The 14514-nt window shown below is 38.8% G+C and overlaps 1 protein-coding gene across 1 annotated transcript in view; it reads left to right on the forward strand.

Moving 5' to 3' along the window:
* LOC124155325 (polycomb group RING finger protein 3) overlaps positions 1–14514 on the forward strand; it is a 42373-nt gene that overhangs the window by 16903 nt on the left and 10956 nt on the right. The window contains exon 4 of the mRNA XM_046529051.1: positions 3906–4049. Within this exon, the coding sequence (XP_046385007.1) occupies positions 3906–4049 (144 nt within the window). The remainder of the gene's footprint in view (positions 1–3905; positions 4050–14514) is intronic.

Genomic DNA, 14514 nt, shown 5'->3' on the forward strand with positions numbered 1-14514 from the left:
AAGAAGATAGGCTGCTGTCAGTTGAAAGCGATCTTTGAAACATGAATCAATTACAAATCTATTTCTTTAGCCAATTACCCCATTCCAGTCGCACTTCTGATAAATTATGCTTTTTCAGGATTTCCACATCAGTATCCATGCGTTGTGTGTCATTGTATCTAGAATCCAAGTAAAAATGGGCCACGACCATTTTGTCCCCCTCTGTTATTTTCTTGCCCTCCCACTATCTTTCCCAATTCCTTTTTCATAGGTTTTCACTTTCCTTAGTTTTACGAAGTAGCTATCTGAGCTATTGATGCACCACACTTTCTAGCCAAACGTAATTGGCCTCCCCCGCATGGATTGCTTACAGCCATGTTTTCCAAAAGAGAACATTATCGACTCATTGAAGCTCAAGGACTGCTTTTCTGTGAAATATTCGCCAAATCTTTCTTTTGCCATGCCCATAAAAGTGCTCATATTCCACATATTATCTGATTTACCCAGAGCGGTGTAATCACAGGAACGAATAAACCTACGAATTTGTAGAAATCTGTCACGTCTCATTGTGTAATAAACAAGATTATTTCTGGCATTTAGTGCTGCCTCACAATGGTGCCTTTTACTGGGAGTCGTTTTAGGACAACTTATAAGAAGAATTGCAACAAATATTTTCAGTACCTCATGTGTCATAATAGTTGCAGAATTGTACACACCTATTCGACTCTAACACTTAATGCGTAAGGACATTTTCGTCAAAGAACAGTTCAAATATTCTGATTGGGGATGCTTCGTGAAACAGTGAGTTGGTAATCAGGATTACGAGAAATACTTTCGTGCTTTACGATCTCTTCATCATCAAAAACGCGTCCTTCTACCCTATTTTTATACCTTTTGGGTGCTTTACGGCTCGGTCCAGTTTCACTACACTTTTGAAAATTCTCAGACATTTCTTGAGATAAACTCAGCTGACTGTCCACCTTTTCGAACGACAACTTCAAATTCGCGCGAAATCGGCGTCCACTCGTTATTCAATTTTCCTCAGTCAGAAGGAAGGTATTCATCCTCTCTTTGCAGCAGCACATGCTACATTATAAGCAGTATGTGTAAGTTATTTCGGTTTTACTAGCATATGAAAGTGTGCAAAGTATCTGAGTGTGATTTAGATACGTAAGACAAAAATAATTTAAATGATTAGACTGCTTCTTGTCGAAGTGATGCCTGTCGCGTGGTCGTCTCTTGCCACCAGACGTCATTGAATTTCCCTCTTAGCAAGCCCCCTTATTCCCCATCATACCCCCTTCCTAATTGAGCACACGAATACTTTTCCTATTTATTTTTCTAAATAGAGTTCAGGTATGCAATCATACCTCCCACCTCTCGAGCTCTCGTGAGGGTACGAGATTCTGAAAAAATGCGGACAATTTAGGGCCTTATGTACTTGGATGACGTCCTTATAATAAAAAAATTAACTTATGTACACATTTTATATGCGTAATAACATTTACAAAACGCAAAATTTTCCTCCCTTGTACCCCCGCTAACTTTCACTCCTTCTCAGCTAACCCAAAGGGACTCCTCACCCCCGCCTTTTTTCCTGCGTCGCTACTTACTCCTCTCACTTTTAAAAAGACATGCGGCCTCTTTTTACCCAAACCTCCCCCCCCTCCTTTTTTTGTTTCACTCTTCTCAACACCCCCTCCTCCTGTTTTGCTATGGTCTTCCCCACGTGTCGTCATTTTACAGTTATGGCCAGAACCCTCCCCCCAACGTGGGTTCTCCACATCCCGTAGTTGTATCTTTCCCCATGGTCTCCACTCTGTACACCCGTTCCCACCCCCCCCCCCCATCCTCAAAGATGTCAAACCCTCTCCTACTCCAAAACTCTCCTTTCTCAAGGGTATAAAAGGGATCTTCACCTGTGTTCAAGCGTCTTGTACCAGATGATGGCTCAGTGAGCCGAAACGCGTTGTACGCATTAAAAATTCTTGTGGAAAAGTGCTACGACTTTCATTTACTTAAATATAGTATAAATGATGAAAAATAAATAGTTGTAAAATAAAGAACTCTTAGAAAACGAAAACAACAGAAATATTCGTATTTACGCCTTCCGCCAAAGCACGGTAGTGCAAGCGCCTAGCAGTACCTTATGGTACCACTAAAATGGTTTGCATCATAACATCCCAAATATTGGGCTAACATACAAATACCATACTTAATATGAAATGTACATGTTATGACAATCATAATTACATAAAAACATCTTCGTATTTTAGTACATAAGAAGCAAGTGAAGAAAATCGAAATGCTTGCACTAAAAATTCCGTTTTTTTCGGATAGCTAAAACTTCTCAACTTTCAAACGGCTCTAAATACTTTATTTTCAGCTTTGAAAAAGCAAACTTTTCGGGGAAATGTCAATAAAAACATTCTTATTATGTTAAAGCTCTCAAAAACCCAAATAAATTACGATAAGTGACAAAAAAGTTAAATTTATCATTGTGCTATCAGCTGGTACCATATGGTACCACTAGGCGTTCACGGGCTAATGTAACAGGAAATAAATAATCCACAAAGGCAGCAGGAAGGGCTGGTATATTGATTGACCCATTATAACCCAGCGTTGCATCTAAGCAACATCAAACATTTATAAATTTCCTGCTCTAATTAGGAAATATCTAAACTACAGATTAATTTGTGTTGCAAATTGCAATGGCAAAATATTTAGCTGTCACAATAGTAATGGTTAAGTGCAAAACTTTCAAGTTTTCAAAATGAAAAATCTTGAAATTCGATTTCTCCCAGAAGCAGCTCTGGATTAGAAAGGGTTAACGGCCCAGGTACACAACAGTAATTCATAACTATAGTCTTGTTTTTTGTACTTTACACTAACATGCTTTCAGCTACAAAAGTTTAAACAGTCATATAATCTTCATTCCAAAAGAGTGACAATGGGCCTAAGGTCGGCATACATACACCAAACTCCCAAATGATGAGGAGGGGAGGCAAGATGAAATGGAAAACATGAATAATTCAAACTTTCACTTTGATTTCTTGTAATTTTCATTATTTGCGGAAATCAGACAATCTATTATTATTTACGCACATACTGCTATTTTAGATTGCTTTCCGGAATCATTAGCAGCTTTCTTTTCTTGATTGCGATCTTTTTAGCGGCGTTAATGTGATAGTACTCATATTCCTACTGCTCGTGTTATACGTATGTATGTACTTGGTTTCCTTAAAGGGCTGTGAGAGATCACAGAGACAGAAAACTGGAATGCAGGAATGCTTCAAAACTGCTGCACAACGACGGAAACTACACAGTCAGGCACCATGCCGCGTAAGTTGCCCAGGATGCAACTGTTGTGGGATGCGGATCCCTGATCAATGAGAACGATCGTGCATCACGATGCATGATGGGAAAACTGGAACCCGGAACTGCGGTGAGGGCAACAGGCGAGCCCTCACCCCATCACGCTGCGGGGGTGGGGGTGTTAGGGGAAGCCAGGACTACTTATTGTGTTGGCAGGCGAGCGCATGACTTTAGCCATCTCTACTTCCACTCCCCTCCACCACCCTCTATTCCCTTCATTGCTTCTGTTCCTTCCTATCCAGTTTGACCCTGACTAGTCACGACGTAAGCATGCCCAAGTGCGTTAGAAATCCCTGACTCCCTTGGGCCGTATTCAACCACATGCAATGCCACAGCAATAATTGTGCATTTGTAATATGAAATATACAATTATGTAAAAATCGTAAGTAAAATTTCTCTAAATTCACGATTGGTAAACCATTGAGGAATCTTCTAAAATTAATCAAGAGGTTTTTTCCCATCGCTGATTGTTGTAGACCTATAGGATAACAACAATGCCGCAGAACTTTTTTCTTTGGTTTGGTGGTGATGAGGGTGAATTGTTGTTGCAGGTGAACGTGTGCTTGGAGTGTGTGACGGCCAACCTTAGAACGCTCAAGCGCAGGTTCATCCGATGCTCTGCGCAGGCCACCATCACTCACCTCAAGAAGTTCATCGCCAAGAAGGTGCTCAATGGCATGGAGAAGTACAGGGACGTGAGTGCATTCTCTAATTAATTACCTCCCTCTTCCTATCGCTTTCACTTCACGGCCAACTTCCTCGTGGGCAATCCACATAAAATGGAACCATTGCACACCAGCTGCTAATACTCTATTGTCATCTTAGCAAGCTGCATTTCAATAGCCGTCAAGGATAAATAATTGAAGTCAAGATGTAGTGTGTCATTGAACACGGCAAATGGAAGTGGCACAACTGGTATTTTTGTCAACGCAGATTCACCTTGGGCAGTAGTATTAATTTTGTTCAAGTGTCTCTTGTGTCTGTCATTTTTGAAGAATTAACTACCTCATTTCACTCTTTTCACCTAATTTTATTTCAAGTATTCATTCCTTTTCACACTTACATTTCTGATCTTTGCCTTTGATCTTAATCAGGGGAATGAAAACATATGCCCAGATGTTAGCCGATTATCGCGCAAGTGGGTCATTTATGACTCATCACTCAATACACTGTAGTTAATACATTAAAGTAGGTAGCATAGATACATACAATGTATTCTCTGAGTGCCGGGGAATGTTTTCTATACAAAGAAACCAACTGCTGCTTATTTGAGTGCTTCAGCATAAAAAGGCATCCCATTGCACCAACCTGGAAATGCATACCCATGTCTTTTCACTTAAAATATTATTATTTTTCAGTATAAAGTGCATCAATTGTGAATAGATCTGTACTTTTATGGTCCTAAAGTTATTTGTTTTCTCAGAAAGGTATTTATTTGATGCTATCACATACAATCTATTGGTTTTGGGATTGAAATTAAATTATGGGTGGTAAATAACCCATTGGGAACTTGCCCTATAAAGTACATATTCATATAATGAATGACACGCTAAAATAATGTTAACAGTTGATTCGCCATTTGGATTACTTTGTGACCATGATTGAGATCATCTTAATTTCGCTTCATAATTAACGAAACTAATGAATAAAATTCGGTTTTGATAAATAATACTGGACGGCATGAAAATCGGCCCTGACCCCATTCCTGCATATTCTCATGTAAAATGACCTCCTAAATCTGAATATGAATTCCGTTTCTCCCCATCACCCACCATTTTCGAGGGAGCTTCCCCCCTCCAATTGTTATCACTTTTCGGTCATTTTGAGGAATTTAAAGGCTTATTTTAGCATTTAAATTTTTTCTAGGGGTTTTGAGGAGAGAAAAGTCCTAAAAAATTAACATTTATGGTAAAGAGGTAGATTTAGGGGGAATAAGTCTCTGTAAATTGTGTAAAAACGCATTAAAATTGATAAATTTTGCATTCTTTTTGCAAATTTTCATGTACTTCTAAAACATTTCCAGCTACCACTTCACATCATCCTCCCTCGAATGACAAAAATATATAACAACAAGAAACATCAGTAATAATAAAACTATTTTGCTGCATAGCATAGCAACAATAATTAAAATATGGAGCGATAGCTCGGAAGATTCACTTTACTATGCTGGCCTCTCCCGCCTGTCTTGCTCAGGCTCGGATGGCAATTCTCTCGCTTCTGCAGCTAAAAAAGGAAAAGTAATACTATCTAATTATACGAATAATATAAGTTTGAGATTTTTATACTCTCATTGGAGTTAAAAAGTATTCTTTTTTCTTAATCATGGAGTTCCACGGAGTATCAGCCGCTCAAATCAATTATGTATATTGAAGTTGTCGTCACCTTCCCTCGGTATACCTCTAGCGATCGCAGAGTCAACTCTTTCGGTGTTCTGGACAAGGATCCTTCTTTTCCAAGTAATTTAAATAGTGCAAAACAGAAAAAAATGTTTTACTCCGGCTTTTTCCAGGTGAATTTCAGTATGTGGGCTTGAGTTGTGATTATTACCATAATTTTATGTGTAATTATGTCACGCATGTGTAAAAATCATCGTCATTGCTTCAGCTATGTTTGCGGTGAATTGACTTAAACATTGCAATAATAACCTCTATCTTTAATTATTAAAACTGCTTATAAATTTTACTCTGGCTGCCAAATTGGCGGTCAGGGCTAGGATTAAGCTCCAAATGTTTGCTGTACCACTTGTTACAGTAATTTGACGAAATACTTGGTCAAACTACTATTGCTGCTTCTGAACTGCTTCCTATGTGAATACAACAGCCGCGCACGAGAAAAACATTAAATCTTACAGAACTGGCATCTGCGAGAAAGCTTCACTCATGGTTATAAAAATGTTGCTCATGTTTCCCTGGTTCCGACAGAAAATATTCACTTGCCACCATTGCACATCAAACTAGGACAGATGAAATACTTTGTGAAAGCAATTGACAAGGCAGGAGCTGAATTTCAAATTTTAACTAAAATTCCTTTTCTTAGTGAGGGTAAAAACAAGGAAGAAATTCGTTTGCCCCAATATTAGGAAACTTTTCCAAGATTAACGTTTATGAAACACCTGAATCATAAAGAAAGTCGAGCTTGGCTTGGATTCTGAAAAGTTTTAGAAATGTTTGGGTGACAAAGAAGTGATGATTATGTCGTCCATGTCGAGGAATTGCTGCCAGCGTATTAGGCCATGGGGTGTAACATATCACTAAAAATGCATTTCCTACATTCACACCTGGACTTTTTCATAGAATATTTTGGAGCAGTTTAAAATTAACTTTGGGAACGGTTCCATGAAGATATCACCAAAGGAGAGGAGATTTTCAGAGAAGTTGAATGCGGGCGTGTTGGTATGTACATTAGGCCTACTGCTGGTTTTTCTATGAGAAACTTCTACTTCAGTGTATAAAGGGAAATAAAATACCAAATTACTTATGCTATTCTGCGTTCTTCACATTTGTTATTTTTCTCTTTGTTGATGCGCGTGTGCTATTGAGGGCGCAAGCGTGGTAGCGTGCCTTCTGAAATATTGGCACACATTTTTATTATTTTTACCATGTCGTGTTCATAAATATTTTTATCATCGCTGATACAAGCTGTTTATATATTTTTCCACCATTTTGGGATATTTTGGGTAGAGTAAGATTAAATGGGAGCTGAAATATGAAGAAAATAAGTAAAAAAATCGAAAAAAGGAAAGTTTGATGATTTTTAGTGGTTTTTTTTGTCATTAATGGAAACTAATCCCCATGAATGTACATCCTCACCATTAATTATCATGTTTTAGAACTTTTCTACTCTCAAAAGCCAAATAAGAAACATAAATTGTAAAATAATCCTTTTCATTCCTCCAAATTATTGCAAAAGTGATAAAAATTAGAGGGGGGCTTCCCCCGAAAATGGTGGGTGATAAAGGAAAACGGATGTCATATTCGGATTCAGGAGGTCATTTTACATAAGAATCAGCAGGTATGGTATCAGGGCTCAAGAAAAAATTATTTTTTGCTGTCCAGTGTAATTATATGCCATATTTATTTGTTTGTTGGTAAGATTATTAGCGTATTATTCATTTGTAAGATTGTTAACGTTTTATTCATTATTATGGTTTGCTTTGAAGTCCAGATATAAATTTGCAAAGGACAGCCGCACATCATTTTGACGCCGACGGTAGACATCTAATAGATACTTAAAAAACAAGTTTTTGTAACTTTTAAATCGCTTTTATAAACATTTCCCAGAAGAGTTGCCTCTGTTCATTTTAGTGCACACATGTACAATGTCTTCAATTATCCATCCACCAAAAAGCATAGCAGTTACATTATTTTCTAGATTCGGGTGTTTTTGGCTTATTGCAATGGACATATACAATTAATGTCCTCTCTCAAATAAGACATAATCCAGACATCAAGTAGATAATTGAAATATCGAAGACATTGCCAATAAAGCTAGAAAACACTGTAGATATCTTCTAGATTTCTACAGCAGTAGTAGATATCTAGAGGGTGTTCTATAGCTTCATTGGCAGATAACCCTAATGAGCAGTTGGCAAGTTTTGCTTTTGAATGAATGCATCAGTAGTGTAAGAATGTTTTTTGGACCGTGTGGGAATCCTATTGCATGCTGGTGATTGATGCCAAACATCGTAGAGGTAGCTCACAGGGTATTAGTATATAGATGTAGATATTTTTTGCTATCATTGTAAGTTCCAGAGTTTCTGGATCATTAGAATAATATGCAAGCTAATGCATCTCCAAGTTGAGGAACGCAAAGAGATTTGATTTCCTATTGTAAATAACTGACAGGGTTAGAAATGGTGATGTTAATGATAGTATAATGAAACTTTTATAGTAACAATATATCAAGAGTTTTTTTTCGAAAAAAAAATTGCTCTTTTCTACTAATTGTATTATGCAATGGAGATATTGTTTAAAATATTTTTAAAATGTAATATAAAAACATCTCTTCATCTTCCCCTCACCCTGTCCGCCCCCCTGAAATAAAAAGGCAGCAGAACTAAACTCCAACACCATTCCCTTGAAGAAGTGACATTGGCATTCTATACCATCGCGGAGCTGCTGCAGATGGCACGCGGGGCAAAACATCGATTTTTAGTATGCCTGATGCTAACGGTGGTAGTTGATTTTTTTTGGATGGACACTCTTGATGTAATTTAACGTAAACATCTCGAGGTAACTCGCTGACTTTTTTTTATAATCCTCCACAAACACAAAATTTCGACGAAAAACAGGGTCCGTCATTTTGTATCGTATCGGCCACAAATAATATAACTGAGTAGTGAAAGTTCCCAAGAATTAACAATAATAAATTGCATTACAATATTCTAAATTTTTGTTTCTATTGAATTATTACAGGCGTGGCATTAGTTTTAACATGCTGAATTTCGAAAAAATTCAATGAGGGCAATTTTTGCAAAATTTGCTCTACTTTGAGGCCAAGTAACTTGATTAAAAAATTTACCTATGAAAAATGGATTGCGTCAAAAATGCAGTAATGTATTGACAACAACTGCGCAAAGTTTCAATTTCCGAATTCAAAAAATCGATGTTGAGGATTTGTCCAGCTTTTTTCGATTTATGTGTTTAGCAAAAAAATGCCTTAAAAAGACTTCTTCAGTTATTACTCTCTGCCTGGTAATTTAATTAAAAGCGGCGCGCTGATGCGAGGGCGAGAGGATGTGGATACAGACCGCGGAACATTCGGAGATAACATCTTCGTGCTATGGGCACTGGAAATTTCACATCTGTCCTCTTAGTGACACACTCGAGCTTCCGAACAGTTTTTAATCACAATCTGGGGAGTACACCTTGGTAATATATTTGTTTTGTGAATAAGTATTTTTAGTTTACATAAGTGTCGCTGGATGGCGTAGTTGCGATGACTGTGTAAGCGAAAGCGAAGCAGGTCTCGTGTGTGTGCAGCAGTACGAATGCAGCAGTCGGCAGCAGAAGGAACACGCGGAAAATTCTTTGGAGCTTTCGAAGCCGATTGCTGCTTTCTCCATGTCTGAGGAAAAAAAAACTGGTGGGGTATGTGCGAAGCTGGAGTGAAGAATATGTTGAGCGAGGGAATGGGACACATTCAACCCAGTGGCGCTGCATGCATGGCAACTTGGGGTGGCGGTGACTAACTGCGATTCTGCGAAAGGGAGAATGGGTTTCAAAATGGTGCTTAGATTTGGTGGTCTTTTATCGGTGATCCGTGGAGTAGAAGGGAAAATCTGGGAGGTAGATTTGTGGTTTGAAAGAATGGGGTACAAGTCCTTCAGGAGGGTGTTTTAGAGTCTCATCGGATTGGCGGCATCGGAAAGGGATTCAGTGCGAGTCGATCGGAAACCTATCCTACGCTCGTCTTCCGTGCGTTCCACACTTACTATCGGAAAGCGTTCCGCTTTTGGTACGACGTCAAACCCTGACGGGAAACGATAACACGTCACAATTTTCAAGAGAAAAGTGAGCAGCGAAAACAACCTCCCGCCAGGTTTGACTTTTCACAATAGTGGCGAAAGGTATGTACGGGCATACATAAGTGTTAATTGATACTTTGTCACGTAATTGACGTTATTACGGGGTAAACTTATTTCAGAATTGTCCGTCTGTAGTTTATTTAATATAATCCCCTGTCGTTTTGTGCAAAGTACGGGGGGAACGAAGGTAAATTTTAGACTCATCTGATCGTTTATTCTTGTGAGACCACTGTTGATTGTCAAGGTCATGCATCATAATAACTAAAATACACGTAGTCGCGAGTTCCATCCTTTTTTGGCAACAACAGATACTTGGCATTATCTACTCAATGGTTTAACCAAATTGTCATATTTTCATTGCTTATCTCATTTCAATATGAATATTCACCTCCTTCAATAATGTTATGTCCTTCATGATATATATCTAATAAATATGAGCATTAGTGATGGGTCGGTTCGATTCCTCGATTCTTCGATTCCTCGATTCTCGACCAAGAACCGGAATCGAAAACGAGTACTTGCCAAGGTGAAAAATCGATTCCGATTCCAGTAGTACTTCAAGCAACAAAATATACGACCGCGTTTCCAAAGTCATTTGAATTTTCGCGCCACGTAATCGTAATGACAAAACACATATCTCCTAGGGACGTGCGAGTATTCGAAAATTCAAGTCGATCGAGTAGTTGGTACTCGACTCGAGCGTTTCGAGTAGCATTACGAATGTCGAGTCGAGTAGTTAAGGTTACAGAGCTTTCGAGGCTAGTAGGTCCAGCAATCTGCCGACAGGAAGCGCTATCATTAAAACTCATGTAATAATGCAGTTTTTAAAGCCGATAAGTCATTCTAATGCCTTGGCCAGGTAGTTTCAGCATGCCGAATACACTATAGTTGTCGACGTGGGCGCCGAATACCTTTACGCCAGCCGCGGCGGCCGATCGTCTTCCTACCCGGCGCACTCTGGTCCGATATCGGAAAAAGCTGGAATAAAGTCCAAAATGACCTTTTTGGGGATAGAGACTTGAAACTTAGCGTAAATAATCATAAATCATTACCAGATATAGATTTATATGCCATTTTACATTAATACGAACCTTTAGTGAGATACAGAGGCCCAAACATGACCAATTTTTCGATGCCACGCGAGATATCGTTTTTCCTCAAAAATCTTTGAAATTATCCAAGTGGTTTTGCGTTGGTATGAGTTTTATGGAATAAAAAACGCAATATTCCTTTCATTCCTTGGTGCTTTGCCTATACTTTCGATGACTTTTGAAGATTTTGGCTCTCATCTGTCTGGTTTTACGACGCGAAATGACCGACCCGTTTTTCACGTGAAATTTGGCATAAAGTTTACAAAAAATATAACTCGAAAATTTTCAACCACAATATAAAGTAGAGATTTCTAAAGAAAACTAATTAGAAATCTTGGAAAAAAAGTCTGCGACGAAGGAAATAAGAGCGATTTTTCAATCGCGCGACAAGGCTCAGCTACACGCCGCGGAACTCTAAGGCTCGTTAACTGAGGCCGATTTTTAAAACATTAGTCTTGAAAATCGTCATTTAAAGCATGAATAATCGTCTTCATTGACTTAAAACATTAAACTGAGGATTTTATAAAGGATTATGGACATATCGACTAGAACATTTAGCGCATTACTCGAGTGAAATACTAAGGATTGGATATTTTTCGGAACTATCCCACGCATAAGAAATATGCCTCGGGTATTGAAGTAAAGTGGAGAGATTAAGTCAGCATGCTTAAGGGAGAGAAAAATGAACTGTTTCCGTGAAAGGCAACAACCGAAATCCTTTTTCCCTTTCCAACTTCGCCGAGGTGAGTCGCGCGGAATGGGGAGTTTTCACACCACAAAGCTCTTTTTAGCCTTTTTTATTACTGCGTCCGTCCGATGTGATATTAATTTGTAGCGTTTAGTTTTTTCTTGAACTTAAAAAAAGCAAGAGATTTTAAGGTTGATTAAATGACGTGAGAAGTACAGAATTGTTTTGGCTCTACGAAACTAAAGTTTAGTTCTATAGTTCGTTCGCTTCGTCCACTTGAATTCTACGAAGATTCAAGATCCACAAAAATCGTTGATATAATTTTTAATAAAAATTCCTAAGTCTTCATAATCTTGCAATTTTGGCAAGAAAGTACTTGCCCAGTCACACAAGTGTGTAGCAAAAGGCAATTTTCTACAGGCAGTAATACTGAAACGTGGAGACGTCAAAACCTGCTGAGTATGTAGAATAATTGGTTTTTCTGCTTGAGAATTTGAAAGGGCCAAATATTACATGATTCATATATGTAGTATGTAATCTTTATTACAGCTATGAAAATTTCTGTACTCAGGGCTCTCCCTTGTAGTTTGGATGCATGTATATGGTCGACAGATTATGAGTGCCAATATTCTAAAGTAATACCTATCACGTAACACCACTTTTCAGGTATTTTCTGTTTTGAAATTTAGCTATTATATTTTAATTGCATAGTGATGATATGAAAGATGCTTTTGTCAACTGACTCTTTTACAGAGTAATATTTTTAAAAGTGGTTTTCTTGTTGCCTGGAATTAAGTCATATTTTTCTTGGAGTCTATGGCATCAGAATCGATGGAATCGGTATCGGTAGAATCGGAATCGAAATGTCAGAATCGGAATCGGGATCGGAATCGATAAAATTTTGGAATCGACCCATCACTAATAAGCATATAACAAATTTTCCGTAAAAGTGGATGTACGCTGGAAGGAAATACAGTGATTAAATTAGGGTGTCGATTATTAGCAATGGCTCGACTTATGTAATTTAAAGTAATGGAAAATGATGTGGTTGGGTTGTTATCTGTTTTGCACGTACTCTACTATTTTTATAAAATCATTTTGCCTTGAGCGGGATTTGAACCCGCGACTTCCGATCTCCAATCGAGCGCTTCTACCAGTAAACAACCGACGCTTCTTCCCTCGGCTCGGCGGAAATTTGTGGACTATAGCCGTATGACTAGATGGTGTGAGTGTTACTTCGTATAGCTTTTACCGTGGCTATTCCCGGTATGCTAGAACTAACATTTCATATTTAAACCAATATTTAGGACGTACACTATGGAATCAACCGATTTATGTACATTAGGCCGGCCCTTATTTTTCAGAATTGCGAAAAGTTATGTTTTCCTTGTCTCGAAATGATCCAAATGAGGCTTATATTCACATGTTAAAATTTGGTTACTTTAAAATAACGGCAACCCGTGCCCCAAGGGCCCTAAGTGCTGAGGACCCTCAATTGAGTTTTTTGGAGCAGAAAAAGTGCTATCCCTTTATAAAACGTGAAAGTATAGTTCTCCAGGGCCGATTTTCTGTTTGTTTTGACCTATCTCTAAGCGTTTACGAGATATCGTCCGTCGTAATGCAATCCACCCCCCCAGGGCGCCACCCCGCCCCGCGGCGCCGCTGAGATACGGCCCGCACCACTTACTAGAGACTTCCCCTGCACCCCCTCTCCTCTGTACGCCCGTTCCCACCCCCCATACGCAAAGATGTCAAATCCTCTCCTAACCCCCCTTTCTCCTTTCTCAAGGGTATTAAAGGGATCTTCACATGTGTTCAAGTGTCTTGTACCAGATGATGGCTCAGTGAGCCGAAACGCGTTGCACGCATTAAAAATTCTTGTGGAAAAGTGCTACGATCTTTTATTTATTTAAATATGTCTAACTTCCACCAATTGAAGCCTGAATCTGTTGAACTTGCCGGCCGGTGATCAGCCGGTGTCCCACGGTCAAATATTTTGATGCAACTGGACGGGGGTGTCTCACGATGCATCTCATTTGGGCCGTGTTCCAATCCACCGAAAATGCACTCTTGCGCTCTTTCCCGCACTTTTCGATCGTCACATTTCGGAAGTGACGTCACGTAGTGCGATTCCAATCCGCTCTACGTTCTGCTCTGAAGAGCGCATAGTCGAAGAGCACGAGAGAGCGCAGGGATCCACCCTTACTCGCTCTTCAGCCCTTCGTCTACCGCCGTTGAGGTGGAATATTCGTAGATTCGGATGGGATTTGATTCAGAGCAATGATTCGGTTCTTTAAATCGTTTATAAGGAATCGAGTGAATATCGAATCCGAATGATTCTTGAATAGATGTGAATTTAAGGGTGTCCAGCGACCGGGAAAGTCGGGAATTATGCATGAATTTTTGATCGACACCGGAACTGTAGAAAGGTTTATATCAAATTCATTTCACAGATAATTTTTCCAGTTCAACGCCCATTTTCTGGTTAAAACGTGTTTGTTGTAGATTTAAGTGCAATAGCTAAGAAGAGTTTTTTCAGCTGCAACGAAACGTGCAATGTCAGACGAGACAACAGAACCGAAATATACTAATATATGTACTCTATCTGAATGAATGTAAATATCTAACTATGTACTCAAGTAAGATTAAAAAACACGAAGAATAGAATGTCAGGTGACGTCGACATCTAGTTAGGAGCAGCTCGTCAGCCTTGCTTTGAATAATTTCAGTGCTAACAAACGTATTCAATGTGTTAACTAACGTATTTCTTTTCCTTGTAAATGCATGAATATGATAATGATATAACATGAAATCACTTCAATGATTTAAAGTCACGTAAGGGATTCGGGTAAAAT

The sequence above is a fragment of the Ischnura elegans genome, chromosome 3 (assembly GCF_921293095.1).
Source record: "Ischnura elegans chromosome 3, ioIscEleg1.1, whole genome shotgun sequence".
Classification (NCBI taxonomy): Eukaryota; Metazoa; Arthropoda; class Insecta; order Odonata; family Coenagrionidae; genus Ischnura; species Ischnura elegans.